Consider the following 21459-nt stretch of genomic DNA (forward strand, 5'->3'; position numbering starts at 1 on the left):
TGAATGTCCACTCATCTTCTAAGGCTCTTCTTTAATGTCTGCCTCTTTCAGGGTGAACCTTTCCCCCAGTCAGAATAGGCTTCATCTACCCATTGACTCACTCCATAATTTGTTGCCACCTCTATAGTGTCCATAATCTTGTTGCATTGCTATTAGTTGTGTCCTTCTCTACTGGAGGACAGTGACTGCACCCAGAACGGGACCTGGTACCCAGTGAGTGCTCAATAAATACTTGTGAAATAAGGAAAAATCAACTGTTAAAAATATTAATTATATTCAATCAAAATAACTACAATAAACACTTGCATTTTTAAATGTCTGTGAATAGAGAACTGAACAGCATTGAGAGAAAAAAGTAGATGTTAAATTTTGAGTAGCATCATCCTGGATGGGTCCCCTAAAAACATAAGAATTTCTTTTTCATTTCCAGTGTATCTGTTAGAATTCTTAAGTGTTCATTTAATGAACAATGGTTCCTGGCAGCAACACAGGGCTTAACTTGAACACTTTTTAGGGCACCAAGTAATCTAGCCTTCATTTTTTTTAATGTTCATTTATTTATTTATTTTGAGAGAGAGAGAGAGAGAGAGAGAGAGAGAGGGAGGGAGGGAGGGAGTGGGGGCAGAGAGAGAGGGAGGATGGGGAGTGCTAACAACCTAGAGCACAAACCCACGAACCCATGAGATCATGACCTGAGCCAAGATCAAGAGTCGGATGCTTAACTGACTGAGCCACCCAGGCACCCCATAGCCTTCAGTGTTGTAAATCCACCCTTGAGTTGTTTTAATCTCCTACAACAACCAAGACTCACCGCTTTTTTATCAGAATCTGCTTCAGACAGTGGTATACATAATTGTTTTTTAAAATCATTTATAAACTTTCATAAATAAGCAGGCTAGGAAAAAGGAAACATTTGAAGATACTTTATTTATATGACAGAGAAATCTCATAATAAAGTCGTTATTTCATTAATTCACAAAAAGCACTATCTCAGTTAGAATTAAAGGAAAAGATGCACACCAAACCATGAAGACTTATTTTGTCTTCTTCTTCCCCCTGTAATACAAACAAAAATATGTTAAGTACTAATTAAGTGAATGGTGCAGCAGGTAACTGGTTCTATTATTTTGCATCGGGGAAGTACTAAATAGATGGGAAGATCTTCTGATGGCATTCTCTGAAACCTTAGAAAAAACCTAAGAGACTTTTGAGTTTGTTGAGTCACTGATTTAACATTGTGGACACAATTTTGTTCCAGCATTTGTAAAATAAACTCTGTATTAAATTGCATTTATTTTTTAAAAAAGCATTTTAATGGTAGGTCTCAGGATGTATTTTGCTATGGATCAATATTTTGGGAGAATGACCATTAGATTTATCCTTGTCTGAATTTTCTGTTACCTGCAGTAATTTAAACTCCCAAGGCAGCACGGGTTTTTGAAATCAGTTTTGGACCCTGAAAATTAAAAGCAAATAAGAATCATCAGATGAAGAGATGGATGGCTCTGCCATTTTTGCCATTAACTCTCCACCATCTAGGGGTGAACTCACATGGGGCTCAAACTCATGAACCGTGAGATCATAACCTGAGCCAAGATTGACTTGCATGCTTACTTGTTTTCAAATTTCAAGTACACCTCTGATGCTAGCAAGCTGGGAGCATGGAAGCCAGAGAACACAAAAATCCACTTGTACCAATAGTAGACATAGCTTGTTCTCCTACACCAATCTCCAAATTGTTACCAAGCCCCACCACACCCCTCACCTTCCTCCACAAATCAGTCATAGAAATTGGAAGGTCTGCAGAGAAGGTATAGCTGCTACGTGTTAATGTTCTCTACATCTAAATGAATGTCTTCCCATATCAAGCGACATTTATCTTTTTGTATCATGTTCATCAGAAAAGGTTTACATCAAAACTATTTTATCAGTTTTGTTTTATCTGATTTGGTTATCTGTGTTCCACCCTCTCTACTAAAAGCACAGACACATATTGATAAGTGTACACCTGGCAAAAAGGCTGAATTATAAAATATCTTTCAAAATTGTAATGATGCTATATTCAAATATATTTAGTAACCTAAACTAAAGGCCTATAAAATGTAGGCAATTACAAATCCATTTAAAATTATTAAATAATAAGTTTAAGATAATTCCTAATTACTGGTCTGTTGATATACAAAGGCATGATCCTAAATGAGTTCAAAAATATTTTTTAGAAATATTCCCCCGGGGTGCCTGGGTGGCGCAGTCGGTTAAGCGTCCGACTTCAGCCAGGTCACGATCTCTCGGTCCGGGAGTTCGAGCCCCGCCTCAGGCTCTGGGCTGATGGCTCAGAGCCTGGAGCCTGTTTCCGATTCTGTGTCTCCCTCTCTCTCTGCCCCTCCCCCGTTCATGCTCTGTCTCTCTCTGTCCGAAATAAATAAATTAACGTTGAGAAAAAAATTTTTTTAAATAAAAAAAAAAAAGAAATATTCCCCCAATGAGGGTTGATGGCGGGTGGGAGGGAGGGAGGGAGGGAGGGGAGGGTGGGGGATGGGTATTGAGGAGGGCACCTTTTGGGATGAGCACTGGGTGTCGTATGGAAACCAATTTGACAATAAATTTCATATATTAAAAAAAAAGAAATATTCCCCCTATATCTTGTTTGCACAATTAACTTGCTATTAAGTCCTTTTACTCCATTTAGCTGAAGCGATCAGTTCTAGGCCAGAAACTGGCTAAATTATCATCAATTAATTATATATTCAGTTTATAGTTCCCTCTATCAGGAAATAAGTTGAATTTACTAATTTTCTTAACATATTCTAAAATTATGCTTCATTCTAATACTAGTGAGAAAACTGATTATTTCTTAAATGTCATAAATTCCTTCAACCTATTTCTAAATACATTTAAATCTCTCTGGCATTATTTTAAAGTTTAAGATGAGTGGAATATTCTTTCTGTTATTCATTACAGAAAACTCCATCCCAAGTATTTTGAGTGTGAAAATGAGCTTCACATACCTCTTCTGCAAAGCAGGCTTCCTGCTCTTGGCCTTGGCAGCACTTTTCCAGTAGACCAGAGAAATCTGCAATGACAGCCTCAAGTTGTTCTTCTGTTATTTGAGGCTTTTGCTTCACAAGGTTAATGAGAAATCTATAATTTAAACAAAATAAAAGAGAAATCTGTTATGCAAAGGTATTTTTCTAAAGACTTCCTAGCAGAGTCTTGAGAGTCCTAGCAACCCTCCCCCTAAATCCTCACTCCATCAACCCATCACCAGATTTACAACATGCACTCGGTCTAACGCCTTCATCAGAAATACTGAGGCTAGAAATGGGTAGATATCCCACTAGTCTGGATTTGTGCAGATGATTGATGAAACATGATTTTATAGTGCCACCATACTGATATGTAGTAAGATACAGTCTTTTTCTTACTTGCCTGGAATATCCTTCCAGTTCTCCAGTCTAACGTATATCCTATCAATACTCAAAGACCCAGAGTTCCAAGCTCCTGCCATTCATAATTACCACACCCATACCTGAGCATCGGTCCCACCAATCACCTGCGCTACTCATTTAGCAGCACTTTCATGTTGGAACCAATGTTGACCGGGGACTAGGGAAGACCTGCCAGAGGAGGCAGCATTCTTACTGTACTTTGAAGCATGACACAGATTGTGACAGCAAAAAAGGGAAGGACAGGTTTCCCAAAATGCAGGAAGACAATTTACAAAGCAAGCGAGTAGGAGCACCTGGGTGGCTCGGTCGATTAAGCAACCCACTCTTCATTCTGGCTCAGGTCATGATCTCATGGTTCGTTGGTGAGATCGAGCCCTGCGTCAGGCTGTGTGCTGTGAGGATTCTCTCTCCCTCTCTCTCTGCCCCTCCCCTGCTCTCTCTCTCTCTTTCTCTCAAAATAAATAAATAAATACACAAAAAAACAAATATTAAAACAAAGCAAGTGAGTACTAAAATGCATGGGAATTTGGAGAACATAAGTTCCACTGGCGTGTGTTAACATCACTATTACAGAATGCCTCCCACAATGAATTGAAATGTGCGTTCCATCTCATAACACCCATACTTCATGGTTGACTCAAATATTATGGTTACTCTCTTCAAGAAGTAAACAGTGCAAAAAAAAGTTTCAATAGTGTTTTCCCAGTGTTTTGGAATGGAGGTACCCAAACTTACTGCAAGGACATATCCTAATTCCCCAAAGTAGATTGTCATTTTTCTCAGTCCCAACATGTATCACAACAGAGAGGATACTGTTTTTACAAACAAAAACTTGTCCGCCCTAGTGAATTTTTCCAGGCCTATGCTCCCATGAGGCTGTGAAGGCACTGAGACAAAACTATTTTAAAAGCCACTGTAAGTGCTTTGGGGCAATAACATTCTCCTAATAAACCCAAGGTTGTTGGGTATGTAAGGTAGAAATCTCCACTCCTATTTGGTGTTGTTGGTCTTCTCCCTGTTAGCAAAGAACCATTTCTTACTGCTGCTTCATTGTTTGCAGTGCTACACCCTGAGCTCGGCACAGATCCTTATGGAAGATGAATCTGTCAGCAGAGAATGGCGAAGGGACATATGTTTCATCCACCACTAAGCTGCTGAAACACGGCCTCCTGTTGGCATACGAAGAAGTGCAGCACAGGCCAACACCGGGGTTTACAGGAGTCTCTTCATGCCTGATGCATAATTGTCCAATAATAAGATCAGCCTGGTTAGGACAACAGGAAAGAAGAAAGCAAGGAGATTCAGCATGAGCCGCTATGTTGACTCAGGCTTCCAGAAAATTCTTGCAGTTTTTAAGGCAGTAATTTATAATCAGTATTACCAAAAAAATCTGCTCCCTGGGATCATATGTTGCCACATTGTGGATTCTTTTTTCACTCATTGTTGGGGATAAACTTCACATTTAGTGGCAAATATTTCATAGGTAATGTCAAAGATAGTCCCTTCAGTTATTTGAAATACGCTTCCAGTCACATACATACTTCCAAAGGCAAAAAATTATCTGCCCTGATGGCTTAAATCCATGGTTTAAATTTTTCATGTATATCTATCTAGTGGAACTTTCCATTTTCCTTTTGGGACCCAGAGACTCGCTTTCTGAAGGTACGATTTCACAAGCCTCATCCTTTCATATACATACATACTTGCACACGTCATACATGCATACAGGTATACATATGTATACCTGTATATATGTATACATAAATGTATATATGTATATATGTATACATATGCATATGTATATGTATGTATATATGTATACATATGCATATGTATATACATATGCATATGTATATGTATATATGTATACATATATGTATATATGTATATACATATGTGTATATACATATATACATATGTATATGTATGTGTGTGTGTATAATCCTAATTGAAAAGAAACAAGGCCAGCATGTGTATGTGTGCACGTGTGTGTGTCTTTTAAGGCTTTCCTCTTGTAGAGTCCTCCTACCTTCCACACTTCAAGATATTTCTTAAATACCTGGTAATAACTTGTAATAACGGCCAATATGTTTTGTGTGCATACTGTGTATCCAGCCAGTTCTGAACGAGTTACAGGGATTACCTCATTTAAGACAGTCATCCTATGTGGGTGGTACAATTCTTATGCCCAAATGTCAGATGAGAAAGCTCAAGCCAAGTGCTATAACTAGCTTTTCAGTGGTGACAGTGGACGGGGATGCAGGCAGGAGGCCTCCAGAACCTACACTCCCAATCTGCTGCAACAGCCCATGTCCCTGCAGTCTCTCAGCACGTGGGATTCAATCAATGATAAAGGTGATGCTTAATCACAGGAATTCTCCTTCCACTCTTACCTTTTGTGGAAAATTCCAAGACATGAAGTCTAGCTAGCAAATAAGTCCTTGGCATCCGAAAGAGGAAAGGGGAAACGATAAATGTACAATTTGGTTCACAATTATGATTTTAAGGGAAAAAATAATGAAAAAAATCAGCCTGTCATTTTATGACACTGGTGACATTAGAAAGTAAAGATGATTGGCATTACTAACGAGAAAGTCATTTTCTTATTCAGCTTACCCTGTTCTAAACTCTTTACCCTGTTAAAGGGGTGAGGGGGAATGTCCCTAATATGATAAGATGATTATACTACAAAAGGCAAAAATATAAGTATACTAAAAATAAAATGACCTATAGGGGCACCTGGGTGACTCTGTCAGTTGAGTGCCCAACTTCGGCTTACGTCATGATCTCACAGTTCGTGTGTTTGAGCACCCAGTCAGGTTCTGTGTTGACAGCTCAGAGCACAGAGCCTGCTTCGGATTCTGTGTCTCCGTCTCTCGCTCTCTCTCTCTCTCTCTCTCTCTCTACCCCTTCCCTGCTCATGCTCTGTCTCTCTCTCTCTCTCAAAAATAAACAAACATTGAAAAAGAAAATTTTTAATAAATAAAATGACTTACTTTCATCTATCAAAAGTGAAGCTTTTTTTTTTTTAACTCAATTCACATTTTTTTCCCTTGTGTCCATTAGACCAAACTCAATGCTTATGGATGCACAGTGGAGTAACTAAGATCTATGTGTGAACTAGATGCAGCACAGCAGCAGTAGAGGCATGTGCAACCAGAAAGGAAATTGTGAACAAGGTATGGCATTGGGTGTTGGAGCCTGGGCTCTGGGAAGAGCTGCATATGCATTCAAATATCAGCCTCACCATTTACTACCTGGGACATGTTGGTAGTAATTACTAATTACTAATCAGTAATTACTAATGTAATTTCTTTGAGCCTCATTTTGCTATAAAATGAAGACGGTAACGGGGCATTTCAAAATTGATTTTCTTTGTCTTCTTTTTTTAACATTAAAGTATTTCGCGAACAAAAAGAGGAAATCATTGAATTGAATGATGTGTTGGTTATTCTCTTTCCGGTTCATAAAGCTTGCTTAGACATCTTTGGATAAACTGGTTGCACTCCCCCAGCCTTTCTAGAAAGACCAGAAGCCTGGCCACATGCCCAACTGTTCAGAGCTGAGTTCATGCCCTGTCCAACTGTAACTAATCAAACAAGTCTAGTAAAACCATCTCCACAGTGGTTTTTACAATTTCCCCTAAATGGGAATTATGAGACCATTTCAAGTCAAATGGGGCAGGAACACAACGGGACTAAACGAAACACTCACCGCTCCCTCACCACAGGCCAATTGCTTGTCCTCACTGAGTTGGCAACAAGTGGCTGCTGCGGTTGCCATTTTCCTAGTGAAGGCCATCAGCTCAGGTGGGGTCAGCTGAGGGGCTTTCTTTGTGTAAGCAACAAGAAACCTGAAAGAAACAATTTTTTTTTTTCACCAAATCCTGCTGAGCCATTCATGAGTTTTTGACTCCTCACTCGTTCTCAAAGATCCTCTCTTGGTACCCGAAGCCATGATGTCAGCTCATTTGTATTACCAACAAGGTATTTGGACCACCTTTCAGGATGCATTTGCTCTAACCACCACTCCCTATACTTCTATTATAGCGACATATCACAATGGGGAAACAAACTCTGGAGAGTAGACTGACACCTATTCCAACCTCCAAAGTTTCACTGATACTAGCTGACACTCTGACAGACTGCAACAGAATAAATATCTTTTCTGCAAAAATCTGCATGATTTGGGGAACCCAGAGAAGTACCAATATCAGACTTTTATAAGCCATTCTTCTTGCTCTCTAGAAGAGGGGAATGGGGATGAGTACCTTCTCCCAAGGGAAATTGGGTGATCGGATTACACTGATTTCCAATATGAAATAGGGGCTGAAATTAGAGTAGCCCTGGGTGACTAATTTCGGTTTATATTTCCCTCGCACTACAAAATTTGAAATCACTAAAAGTGCTGTTTAAACAAACATACGCGTTGGGGCACCTGGGTGGCTCAGTCGGTTAAGTGTGAATTCGGCTCAGGTCATGATCTCGTGGTTCGTGAGTTCCAGCCCCAAGTCGGGCTCTGTGCGGACAGCTCAGAGGCTGGAACCTGCTTCACATTCTGTGTCTCCTTCTCTCTCTGCCCCACCCCCACTCATACTCTGTCTTTCTCTCAAAAATAAGTAAACATTAGAAAAAATTTTTAAAAACGTACGCATTTTGTAAGTAATATTCTCCTAGTTTCTGGAAGAGGCCACAGCTTCGCTTTGCCAATGCTTGACTTTCCTGGATATATTTCTCCAATTCTTCTTCCTGAAAATACAAGCATTATTATGTACATTTTCTTCTCTTCCGGGACACATAACTTTGTATGTAAAAATTGACCAATAATATATTATTCTGACACCAATCTTAGAAAAACCAATTTTCGAGGGTTTTTTTGTAATACTAAAGATAATGAGAGTGTGACTTGTGACAATTAAAACAAATGGACCGGGGCGCCTGGGTGGCTCAGTCAGTTAGGTGTCTGACTTTGGCCCAGGTCATGATGTCATGGTTCACAAGTTCAAGCCCCGCATCTGACTCTGTGCTGACAGCTCAGAGCCTAGAACCACAGCTTCAGATTCTGTGTCTCCCTTTCTTTCTGCCCCTCCCCTGCTTGCACTCTCTCTCTCTCTCTCAAAAATAAATAAGCATTAAAAAAATAAAAATAAAAACAAGTGGACTTTGGGGAGATTAAGCTTAAAACTGTGAATCACCAAGCTATGTGATGACAGAATTCAATGTGTGGATAAAGGATTACAGTTCTTTCTGTACAAATTCTTGCTTTCGTGGAGCTGTTCAAAAATGAGTATTATTGTTATTCTGTGTGTCAAAGAACTTTTGGTTGCCATTTTTCTTCCTACAGTAGGCCACTGGTTGTTGACTACTAGTTAATAACTACTTACTATCTAGATGACTACTTAGTAGATGTAACTAGCTAACTACTAGTTAATGACTAGATGCTTTCATAGACACAGCATTTTTAATGGATAATTTCTATGCAGTTTTTCAGACTCTCCCTAAAAAGTAAGAGCAATTCACCCCTTTATCCTGGCATTCAAGAGGGTTTTCAGACTGGGAACACTTCTCCAATAACTCCTGGTATCCTTTAGCCACTCTTAGAATTACTGGGACAGCAAGTTTAGTATGTCTTCTGGAATATTCATAGGTAAATCTGAAATGAGTGTGAAAAAATATCATGTTGTTGCAATTAAGAGACAATTTATTCCTGTGTTGTATGGCATGCAAATGTTAAAATTCAAATGCATAAGCCTGGAAATCAAATATGACTTGAACTATATGCACAGTAAAACTATTAATACAAATTATAATCCATCCAATTGTTCTAAAATGCTATTTTGTTTTCTTTTGCACTCTTCACTTGGGTTTTTCAATTACGAGCTTTACAGTCATTTATTCAACAAATATTTTTCCAGTGCCTACTCTATGCAAGCATTTCTTTCAGCAGTAAGGATTCAGTAAGGTATAAGATAAAATGCCTGACCTCTCAAAAGCATACATTACAGGGAGACAGAAAGGAATAAACAAAACTAGGTCATCGAATTCAGGTGGTGATAAATGAGTGAAGAGAAATAAAGGAAGACAGAATGGGGGGGGGGTGAGTCTTAATTTAGAGCATTGGTCAAGAAATGTCTCTTTGGGTGGCTCTTTTGGAACAGAACCCTGGGTGAAGGAAGCTACACAAGTACCTGGAGGAAGATCATTCTCAGCTGAGAAAATTTCTACTGCAAAGAACCTTTCTAATTGAAGAAGTGCTTCTATTAGATAAACAATTATTGTTGGATGTGTGGGTGGGTAAGTTTAAAGGTAATTCTTGAATTTACTAATTGTATTTCCAAGTCATAGATATAAGTAATATTTAGTTCTGCCACCAATAAATTGTCAGTGTGGGTTTCTTCAATTTGGACTTTGTTCTTGTGTGTGTAATTTTATTTAGCAGTGCAAATTATGTGTGTCCAATCTGAATGCAAATTATGTATGTCCAATCTGAATGCAAGTATAGAGTGATATCCTTAGGGAATATGAAAGAGAAAACTGGGCCATTATTTTCATTATTACATTAGAAGCAGGCTTTTAAATTTATAAAGACCCTTGGAGATCATTAAGCCTGAAATCCTAAGAGCTACACAAATCCCTCCTCGAATAGTGTCCATAGATATACACTGTACAATAAAGGAAAATGTATTAACTTGGCTGCTTGCTTCCTATCAGTTATATTACAATAAAGTACTATACTGCAAGTATCTCTACACATTTTTATTTTCTTACAAAAATAAAACACATATTAAATAAATAGCAAATAAACTGTTCTAATAAAAGCCCTTCTAGCTACCATTATCTATTGAGTTATACTTCGGAAAGTTTTGAAAACATGCACAGTGAAAAAGCACATTCATAACCATTAGCCCTTATTATCACAAAATATCCATATCTTATTTGGAAGCTCAGTAGTAGTCTTCATACGAGTAATCCATACAAAGATGACAGTGCTTCTGATCCCAGAGAAATTGATACAAAATAAAATATAGCTTCAGTTAGTAGCAGCAATAGTGAAAGTCTCATCAGTATAAGATAGATTTCATTTCCTTATTCCCTACTTATCTGCTTAAATAGATTTTGGTTCAGAACATTCCAGCATCACCCAAACATACTGAATTCAAAACCTGTAACCATCACTCCCCATTTCAGCAACACAAAACTGTCAGCTACATACTAATCTTTACTCATGTGAACATACATTTACAGAGTGTGTTACCTTGCCATAAAAAGATCTTTTTCCCTTGAAGAAAATTGGTTGAAATCTCTGTCTCCTAAAAATCTATTTAGATTCGGAGATAATCCTTCAGGTGTGTCATCATTTTCTGCATGAATTATGCATTGACCAAGTTCAAGTATGGGCAATTTGCAGCATTCTGCTATTTTGCTTGACAGAATATCTTGCCGAGAACATAGGTAGGACATAATTTTTTCCTGTAATAGGGAGATGAGGGAGGAAGGAAGGGAGAGAAGGAGAGAAAAAAAAGAAATAGAAGACATTGTACCTTGTCTCTAATGTTAGTGCTTTCTCCCTACTTCGCTTTTCCTTACTCCTTTCTACCTACCCGTTTGTTCAATTCTTCTTTTCATAGTTGTCAGCTAAAATCTATTTTGTATTAGGAAGATTTTAAAAACAAGATAGAAATATACTCTTCAAACCAAATGACATGCACATAGGTATATATCTTTCTATTCCTATTAAAATGGGCTACTGGACAACGTTTGCTGTTGATGTCCTAATCATGGAGAGCAAACTTTCTGCTCCATGTTAACAGATCAATCTGCAGTGACCCACTATGACCTCCAGAGGGCAGGCTATAGATGATGAAATTTCAGCACATCTAAGAATGGAACAGAACTTCCATATCCCTGTCACGGGACTAAAAATCCAAGCCTTCTCAGTAAGAACAATTAGAACCCATCATTCAGCCATTAAAACCAATTGACATACCATGTTGAAATTAATTTTTCCACTTTAAAGGAAAAGGGTGGTAATGAGCTCCAAAAATGGAAAAATAATTTAAGTGCCTATAGAAATCAGTAAAATCGTCTATTAAAACCAAGACAACTAACTTCAAAGAAAAACAAAGTAATTTTTCTAATATGCAAGTAAAAATTTGTAAAAGGAAAAATAAATGAAATAGGAAATCTGTCTTTGGGAATCTTCCCCAGCTCTTCACACCAGGACCTCTGCCTTTGCTGAGATTGCCTCTTTCAGCCAAACTGCCATGGGACTGGCTTAAATGAGCATTTTATCTCCACATCCAACCCTTTGGAAACCAGGTTCAAGCCTGAGTTTCTAAGCCTTTTGAATATCTAAGAGTAATGGTTTGAAGCCTTCTTGGAGAAGGCGGTGTATCACCAGGGACCAGAGAGGGAGGAATTTGGGGATAGATAGGCCTCTTGTACAGTATCCAGGAAGCCTAAAGTTGGCCCAGAATAGATGAATGCCATGCTGCTAAAATGGCGACTAACTATGGCACGTTTGAGGATTCTGTTTGGGGGATTTTCTTTTGGTTTTTAATTCTCCTAGAGCCCTTTATCCACGCCTCTCTCTGTGGCTTTGTATCTTGTGGAACAGTTTCTGGTGTTGTTTTTGTTGTTTGTTGTGTCATTTTGTTGTATTCATATCATAAATATAATAGAGCCCCTTCTGTGGCCCAGGCATCGTGCAGCCGGCCTGTGGAGATAACAGCAAACAGAAGACAGGCCCTACATGCCTCATCTCTCCCATCAGACTGTAAATTCCCTGAGCGAAGCTTCTGCCTTAGTGTTCTTCATAGTGTCTAGCACACAGAAAGTATTCCGTATATATTTGCCAAATGAAATGATAAATGGCTAGAAAAACCAATTGGTTAAAAGTAAAGAGTCTCTCCCCCGAGATTCTATGTGGAGTTTATGATCATTTTCAGAAGAAAGAATGGGCCCTGTTGTCACGAGAGGAGAGTATCTCTTAAGTGAAAGGCAGGGTTAACAAAACACAGTTTCAGTTTTACTGTCAAGAAGTCTGTGACTTGACTCAGCCAGCTAGCTACCCTACCCTGTGACCAACTCCAACAGCCTTCTCCCATGTAGAAGGAGAGCCAAAGAAAGAAAATGAAGTGGAATTATCTCTGTTTTGGGAAGCAAGACTCTTTACCCCATCCTGCAGACACTCCAGCACGTTTCCTCTGCAACATTCCTCATGTATGTGGGCCACATCCAGGACCAGTTTCTGAATTTCGGTAAAATTCGCTTTGGAAAACTTTTGACTCAATTTAGTAACAGTTCTAAAGGGGAAGGAAAGGAATTAGAAATCAATCCTGATTATCTACCAAAATTAAATAATACAGAGAGAATATTAATATAGTTGCAGTTCCAAAAAGAAAGAATTGAAATGCTTTCGCTGTTTGAAAAGAAAAGGGAGGGGTGCCTGTGTGGTTGCTTTAGGCTCAGGTCATGATCTCGCAGTTCATGAGATCAAGCCCAGAGCCTACTTGGGATTCCATGTCACTCTCTCTCTCTCTCTCTGCCCCTCCCCTGATTGCACTCTGTCTCTCTATCTCAAAATAAATAAACAAACATAAAAAAATAAAAGAAAAAGAAAAGGGAAAGCATTATAAGTCTTGTCAATTCCAACCAATCTTTGAAGGCAATGGTTCTATAAAGTGACCCGTCTCCACAAATACTTTGGATATGATTTATTTGTCTTTAAAACCTTTCCTGTGAATTGGGATGAAATCTATCTTTTTGCTGCTCATCCGTGATGCTGAGTGCTTATAATCACCATAGTGAGTGGGTGGGAAAAAATTAAAAGGACAAACAATTAAGAAATGGAAAATTCCATGAAAATAATAATTTTTTTTTTTTTACTTGGGAGAAAAAAAATACTCTGAGAATACAGAAGGGGCATATATGTGCAAATACATGGAACAAGACAAGAAAGTAGAACCCACTGAACATTCAGACATGTCAGCATACCAAGAATGGAGTGTGGCCAGAAGGGAAATAAGAAGTAAAAAAGCTTGTTCCTTCTACATATTTCCTTAAGTGTTAAGAGATGTCTAGATGAAACCACTACCCCCTAGAGCAACTGGTGTTGCTGCTTCTGATAAGGATAGATTTTCTTTATAAATTTATAACATTTAAGCTTAATCACTTACGGATAGCAAATAATAAATACAACCATTATAATAATAACTTAATTTATATTTTATTAGTAAGAAAAAATTGAAGCAATTCACGAATCAGTCTAAGCTTCTAATAACTAGAGTTGGAAGGTAGTTATAGCAAAATCTGACCTATTCTAAGAAAACATTTTAGAACTAACTCCATGACTAACTTTAACCTAGGTCTCCACTATGTATAATAATTTTTAAATGTGTCATTTAACAAGCACACAAACTAATGAACTTTGAATGCATGTATTTGATACTCGTCAATTAGCATCTCAAATATTTTCCTACACTAGAAATGCTTAATTGTAAAGGTTGAAGAGCACTTTAAACCAGTCATGTAGTTTAAAATTTTCTAGTAGCCACATTAAAAGGTAAAGAGGAAAAAGTTAAATTCACTTTAATAACATGTTTTTAACCCAATATCAAAAATGATACCATTTCAACATAGGATTTCATTCATATGCGGAATCTAAAAAAGGAAACAAATGAATCAACCAACAGAAAAGCAGAATCAGACCTATAAAAACGGGGAACAAACTGGTGGCTGCCAGAGGAAAGGAGGGTTGGAGGATGGGCAAAATGGGTGAAGGCAGAGGGAAATACAGGCTTCCAGTTATGGAATGAATAAGTCACAGGGAATAAAAGGCACAGCATAGGGAATATATTCAATGATATTATAATAGCGTTGTGTGGTGACAGGTGGTAACTACATCTCTATAGGTGAGCGCAGCAAAATGTATAGTGAAGTTGAATCACTATGTCGGGCACCTGAACCTGGTGCAACATTGTGTGTCAACTACATGCAAATAAAAAAAAATTATTTAAAAAAATATTTTAGGGGCGCCTGGGTAGCTCAGTCGGTTAGGCATCCGACTTCGGCCCAGGTTCTGATCTCGTGGTCTGTGAGTTTGAGCCCCGCATCTGGCTCTGTGCTGACAGCTCAGAGCCTGGAGCCTGTTTCAGATTCTGTGTTTCCCTCTCTCTCTGACCCTCCCCTGCTCATGGTCTCTCTCTGTCTCAAAAGTAAATAAATGTTAAAAAAATTTAAAAAAATATTTTAATATGCAGTTAACATAAAAACCAATTAAGAAGATATTATACATTCTCTTTTTCATACTCAGTCTGGTACTCTGGTGTGTGGTTTACACTGGGAGCACAGTTCCTCATTCACATCAGCCAAATTTGGAAACGGTCAGGAGCTACATGAGGCCAGTAGCAGCCTTGCCCTGTAGCACAGCCTTAACCGCTTGGTAATTCTGATTCTTACACCTGATGCCAAAGTCTCAACTGTCAGGATACAGACAATTCGAGATCACTGGCCTAGTAGACGAATAGGAATCAGGAAAATAAATCACGATCAGGACGTAGAAACACTGGGCTCTGAAGACTCACAGTGGGGTCCTGGGTAAATTGCTTTAATCTCTCTGGGTCTCAGTTTATTCCCATGTACAAATGAAGAGGTTGGACTGTCTTCCTCAGTATCCTTACAGCAAAGACAGAATATGAGACAGAGGTAAAATAAGTGTGCTTTACAAAGAGTTAAGCAGCAGACTATGGGTTAGCTTCCTTCCACTCCTGGGATTTCAGGATTCTAATCGCATCAGCTCTCATCAAAGGAAACTTCATTCTCAACAACAGAAACAATGAGAAAAATGAGCTCAAACTGAAAAATAGTAGTGGTTTTGCACATATCACCCTCTTCCCTACTTAGAGGGCGTAAACTTACATGGCTCGGAAGGTTCGGGGTCCAAAATTTCTCATCACTGCACATATATGTTGATTTAACAAACTGCTTTCTCTTAATTCTTTTGTAATCAGGGCTGTCTAGATATACAAGAAACAAGTTGTCAAGAAAGGATGCATTTTCCTTTGCAGGTGCTAATAATTAGAAAACCAACAGCTTCAAGGAAAACATGAGACCATAAGGAATATTATGAAAATTGCAAACATGATACATTTTTACAGAACTTCATTTACTCTTTCTTTTAGGTTGGTTTCTAAACATCTATGCCAGACAGATTTATTAAAAATACTCTAAAGCAAGAACATTATAACTTTCATACTTGGGATACTCAGTGCACAACTGTACTTTTATTAAACTAATTGAAACCTGATGATTTCTTAAACGTCTGCTCTGTCACACACACAAAAGTAAAGAAATGATAAGATCGCGTCACAGACTGACGTTCTGGGAATAATCACAGTCCTTAGGAAATTTTTGTTGTATGACTTTTGTTGTGGCAAGTAATTAATTGTGGACGTTATTCTCATTCTCCAAACCCAAAAAAGCTGCTCACGTCTCCAAACTTACATTTCCTTTCATTAGGTGATGATGATGTTTACACCTCAAATTTGTTCTTAGCATCAAAAGAAATAATGAACGTAAAGTATTTGTCATAGTTTTCTTTCTCTTTTTCCTCTCTCTTTCTGTGCCTCCTTTTCTCCTCCTGCTCCTTCTACCGCACCTCCTTCCACCTCCTATTCCTCTCTTTCATTTATGTTATGACCCGTACCTCTGTCTTCCTTTATCCCACCCCCAGACTCATGTCCTTAGTCATATAATACTTGTTGGCCAAAGGAATGAATACAAAACAGCAAATCCAGCTGTTTTAGCCCAAAGAATATCAGACTGCTAACATATGCTCTATTCTGAAAATGGTAGTCTGCATACAAAGCATATTTCCGTTTTTAACTTTGTTTCGTTTTAATGAGCCATAGCCAGATTAAAGGATTGGTTCAGATATCTGTACAAATATAATACCTTTGTTTGGAAGCATTCGACTGCATTTTCAGTTTTGCAGCAAGGTGGAATTATTTTGCCATAGTGGGTAGCCAAAGAAAGAATTGTGGGTGCATACAGAAAGGGGTGCCTTCTTGCTATCTCATAGATGTACCTATGAAATGAAAAGGCACTGTCAGATTTACAAACATATAAAACTAGGACAACCATTAGAACTGGAATCCGGAATCATCCACCTCGACAGTCCCCATGGCAAAGATGGTCTAAGGGCAGGCTCTCTATTTCTCTGGCTTAGACATGCAAGACAGCAGCATGCAAGGCAGAAGTGATTGAGAGTTAGATATAGGATCCCCTAACAGAGAACCTGTGTTCAAATCCCTGCTTCCGAATGTACTAGCACTGTGCCCTCAGCCAATTATCTCAACTTTCTAAACTTCAATTTCCTAGTCTGCAAAATGTGAAGAAGAATGAAGTGAAAAAGGACAGGCTTCAAAGGCAGGTAGTGAGCACTAATCTGATCACGCATGCCAAGCACACATGGTCCTACAAAATCCTAAGTGTTCAATAGCTGCTAGCCATGTTTAACGTATCTTAAACATTCCTGAATCTCTAATTTTTTTTTATTTCCGGGTAATTCAGTGAACACGAAACACCAAGTATTTGGCTCCAGAAGGAACCACTTTGTGCGGTACTAAAATATTCCTGGGCAAACTAAAATGGAGAGATTAGAAGGAAGGAAAAACAAAACAAAATAAAACAAGGTGTATCTCACAACTGTTGGGTCCCGTGAGTGTTGTGTACTCATCTACCTAGCATGCTATGGAAACAAAGTTGCACTCCAAATGGTCCACCTGATTTCCTAGTGCAGGACCTCAGCTGGTGCAAAATTATTGCCACTTCTCTGCCTTTTAGAGTACCTCTGTAAATTGCAGAAATACTAGATTACGCTTGGTGCTACTCTCCTTCTGGGGTTTTAATCTACCTTTAAATTGGATCCTTACCTGTTCAGGAACATGTCCCTGTTTTCTTCATATGCTTTACAACTGGTGACAGGTTCTGGAACTTGGAAGGGTGGGATGGATGACGGAGTAGCCTTTTTGTGTGCCAGTAAACAGTTATGTCTTTCCTCTTCACTTTGGCTGCAACAATCTGAGAGTCCATACTTTTCAGAAATTTCCTTCTCATGGCAAATTTCGTCCAGAAAGGCAGATAGCTATAGGAAATATTTGTTTTTAAAGAAAGACAACTAGCTGTATTTTGAAATTCTGTGAAACACATGAGAAGTTTTCTAATACCCAAAATCAGAACTACAAATTAAAAATACAAATTCCAATATACTTTATTTAGTTTCAGCCAGATGAGAGTTTTCTCTCATGTCTTTTGGGAAGTGGAATTTTAGTGTCCAACCTTGAGAAATACACATGACTATTAAATTACTTTATCTTAAATGGGAAAACACCATGTAATATTTTATCCCCCCCAGAAAAAAAATATTTGAAATATTTCATTTTCCCCTCTTATTTTATCAACAGTTTGGCTCCATGATATCTATGAGCCTTTTAAAAATACGTAAGCCACTTTTTTTGTTGCCTTAATTTTACCAACATCGGATGATGAGACCGATAGTCCTAAGAATGCCTTAGAAATACATGTTTCATTCATCTCAGCAAATTTTATATAGCTTCTATAACTGCTAATATTTAGAGAATCCTACAGCTCTTAAGCAAGACTTTGAATTTTCAATCCATATAAAAATCATGCCTTTAAGTTTACAGTGATAAACTGCCAATCTGTAACATTAACGTGAACCTCTCACTGGACGTAAAGTTGCAATATGGAATGTATTTTGCTTAATTTTTACATTAGCAGGACAAGCCAAAAATAGAGATGCAAAACAGAGAGTTTCATGAAATCATCAATTTCAGAGTTGCAAAGTATTTTATATCTTTAAAAGGGCATCTCCTCTAAAATATTCCAAATACATTGACTTTTGGCCATTCATCAATCCCACCATGAGAGAAGATTCTCTGGGCATTTTGTCCCATAATTGGGTAACTCTAATCATTACAAAGTTCCTAGTTTTTTTTTTCTATTGAAATAAAATAAGCAATAACTATTATTTATTGATCTTCTACATTAAGGTATATTTAAAAAAACTATTCATTGTTTAACTGAAACTCAATTATAAATGAGTTTCATATTTTGTTATTGTTTGTTAAATCTGGCAACCCTCAGTATGTGCCTCACTTTCACTACAGTGTAGAGTATAGTGTAATGAACCCAATAAGGGTGTTAATTTTAAAGCCTGACGGCCTAGTTTAAATCCTTGTTTTGGACTCCCTCAAAAAAAGTTACTCGAACTCTCTGTGCCTCAGCTTCCTCAACTGGAAGAATAGCATTTACCTCCTAGGATTATTGTAAGTATTTAATAAACTAATGTTTGTAAGCAAAGCTGATATTCTACCAGTAACCAGTAACCCCAGTGAGGGGTTCTTCTTGGCTCACTTGGACATCCATCTGAGTCATCAGTGCTATGCTCCATGTCATAAAATATTTTTATTATCGATGAGTATGTAACACTCCCTAGGATAATGTCTGTCACATTGTGTGATTAATAAAAAGTGACTTCTTCTGTTATTATTATATCGGTCTTTATGACAAACCTGAACTGAAAGCTACTATTATTCCTTTTTTTACGAATAAGGAAACTAAATCTCAAAGAAGTTAAGTACCATGCTCATTGTCACCCAGATATTGAGCTTTCAGAACCTTCACTCTTAGTCACCATGTTTATATTGTCTCTTTACAACAGGTACTCGCAGCTGTTTCTTCAACAATTCAGAATTAATCCAATTCGTCTTTCATCCAACAAGCGTTCAAATATTTAAGTGTATTTCTCATGGCATCCCTGTATCTGCTCTTTTGCCTGCTAAACTTTGGTCAAATACTATAGTGGGATAATATTATTATTATTATCATTATTCACTCACCTGATTTTCTAAACACCCTACAGGCTGCTCACTGCCCGGGGATTTCTCAATTACAGTCAGTATATCTTTCACCATTTTGCTTACTTCTTTGTAAGTGGCTTCTTGAACAAACTGAGCAAAAAATATGGTAGCTCTGGAACAAAAATACATATGAATGCTTAAGGAATAGACATGTCAATCTGCTTTTCTTCAAATGTAGTTTTCGTTTGTTTTTGTTTTCTGTTATGTGACTTGTTTAGGGGATGACTTTTGCTAAAAAAAAATTATGTGAAATTAGATTCTAGTCATCCAGAAAGAAATGTCCATCTTCTTGCCCCGTACCCCCAAAGTATACATATATCTATTAAAGAACTCAAAGTGGATTTTCCTTAAGAGTGGTTCCTGCTTTTGTGGTCACCAATCCACTGCAGTGAACCTACAGCTGAGGGTATCTATATTCTATAGTGCCTTTCAAATTTAAGCAAAGAATTGGTCATTAGACGTCTGCCTGTATCTACTCTTAGTTGATCAAGATCTGATCCAAGATGGTATTCATGGATTGACCAAAGAATCGTCTTAATAGGGTTCTGGGTACAAGCAGTAGCAATAAAACACTATTTTAAATTCCTTATTAGAAACTTCAGAAGCATAGAATAGACAGAACTCAAAAGAAAAACATACTCTCTACAAATAACAAAGTAGAATATTTACCTCCTATTATTTGCTACTAGGATTTACATAGTATTCAGAATACAGAATATTGTAATATCATCCTATTGGTATTGATGTGAAAAACTCCTGCATTTATATATTGTGGTTACCACTGATCTGATACTAATCTTCAGTTTCTAAAATATGATTTGGTTTTTCCCATGGAATTTCAAGGACTCTAGAGGTTAATTTAATCTAAGGCATGGACCAACATTTCAACCTCTTCAATATCCATTTGATATCCAATATAAATAACTTCTTCAATTAGCTTTTGTACTTTTCAAAACCCATAGGGCTATCCGGCCTCATTTAATTACCTAACTAAAATGATGATGCTTTGCATATTTGAAGTGCATTTATGAGCAAAACTTACAGGTCAACGAAATTCATCTCTGCAGAACATTGGGAAGAATCCAATATGGAAGCTGGAAAGCAAAAGAAACTCCATGAGAAATGGTGTTTTCAACTGCAACCAGGAAAGTGATCGTTCTTACATGTAAATGTGTATGTTTAATTTAGAACTGCACAACTGAGAAGACATTAGGGAGCATCTATCCAAACATCTTAACTTTGTACTTGAGAAAGCTAGGAAACTAAGGAATAGCTAAGATAACAAGAATAATTTATAGTAGACCTAGCACTAAAATTCAATTGTTTGGTTTCCCCCTGTACTGTGATGCTCTAATTGGCTTGGAAATCAAAGGATTAAAAATACATTTCAGACCTCCTTTTGAACATGATTGCATCACAATTTGCTTGCTTATTTATATCCCAGCCACATTGTTTCTTCTTTAGTCAAATAATGATCCATTTTTTCTGAAGATAAAGATGTTACTTATTTTATCAGTCTGAGGGGGTTTTATCTGTGAGGGAGCCAGGATTATAGACTCATATATAGAGATATAATATAAATATATTTCAAAGTTAGCATGTATGCCAATTATATAAATAATGTACAAAACATTAATTCAACATGGAATGTATAAGTCATTCGTAGATAATCTGGAGCACTGCCGTGGTTTTGTAAACCTCTTGTAAAGCTACAAGTTTATCATACATTTAAAGATATTCCCCATTAAATATTTTTCTTCTGTGTGGAGCATTAAGTATAAATAAATCAGGACAAATGAATAAATTCAAATGTAAGAATTTTGATGTAGAGAAAAGACAAAAAAGAAAACAAAATATCTTACCTATTCCATATGCATTTCTGTGCATTGTTCGGGGTTCAGAAAAATTTAGTAGGAAAGTTAAAAAAATTGATATGACCCACTTCATGGTTGTTAGTTATTTTTTCGTTGGCAATGATGGGGGGAGAGTATTGAAAATCATGCTGAAATTCTTTTATACCCTTCTCAAGCAACGCCTGTTAATTAGTAATCTTCTGTTAGTATATCA

At 37.5% G+C, this 21459-nt stretch overlaps 1 protein-coding gene across 1 annotated transcript; it reads right to left on the minus strand.

The window, feature by feature from the left end:
• Window positions 1–933: 933 nt before the first annotated feature.
• On the minus strand, window positions 934–21368 carry AFP (alpha fetoprotein). Its single transcript, XM_015080350.3, has 15 exons — window positions 21255–21368; window positions 20435–20486; window positions 19372–19504; window positions 17383–17594; window positions 16403–16535; window positions 15368–15465; window positions 12624–12753; window positions 10704–10918; window positions 8969–9101; window positions 8100–8197; window positions 7164–7302; window positions 4490–4713; window positions 3009–3141; window positions 1402–1456; window positions 934–1056 (listed from the first exon to the last, which is right to left on the minus strand). The coding sequence occupies exons 1-14, from the start codon at window positions 21337–21339 to the stop codon at window positions 1412–1414; spliced, it is 1830 nt and encodes a 609-aa protein (XP_014935836.1). The 5' UTR covers window positions 21340–21368; the 3' UTR covers window positions 934–1056; window positions 1402–1411.
• Between the last annotated feature and the right edge of the window lie 91 nt (window positions 21369–21459).

This window comes from Acinonyx jubatus, chromosome B1 (assembly GCF_027475565.1).
Source record: "Acinonyx jubatus isolate Ajub_Pintada_27869175 chromosome B1, VMU_Ajub_asm_v1.0, whole genome shotgun sequence".
Taxonomy (NCBI): Eukaryota; Metazoa; Chordata; class Mammalia; order Carnivora; family Felidae; genus Acinonyx; species Acinonyx jubatus.

Excerpts from the sequence above, each read along its gene's own strand:
- AFP (XM_015080350.3), bottom strand. The coding sequence starts at position 21,339 with ATGAAGTGGGTCATATCAATTTTTTTAACTTTCCTACTAAATTTTTCT. Across the intron at positions 16,536-17,382 it reads AGGGACATGTTCCTGAACAG|GTACATCTATGAGATAGCAA; the intron begins GTAAGGATCCAA and ends TTCATTTCATAG. Across the intron at positions 15,466-16,402 it reads TCGAATGCTTCCAAACAAAG|ACAGCCCTGATTACAAAAGA; the intron begins GTATTATATTTG and ends TTGTATATCTAG.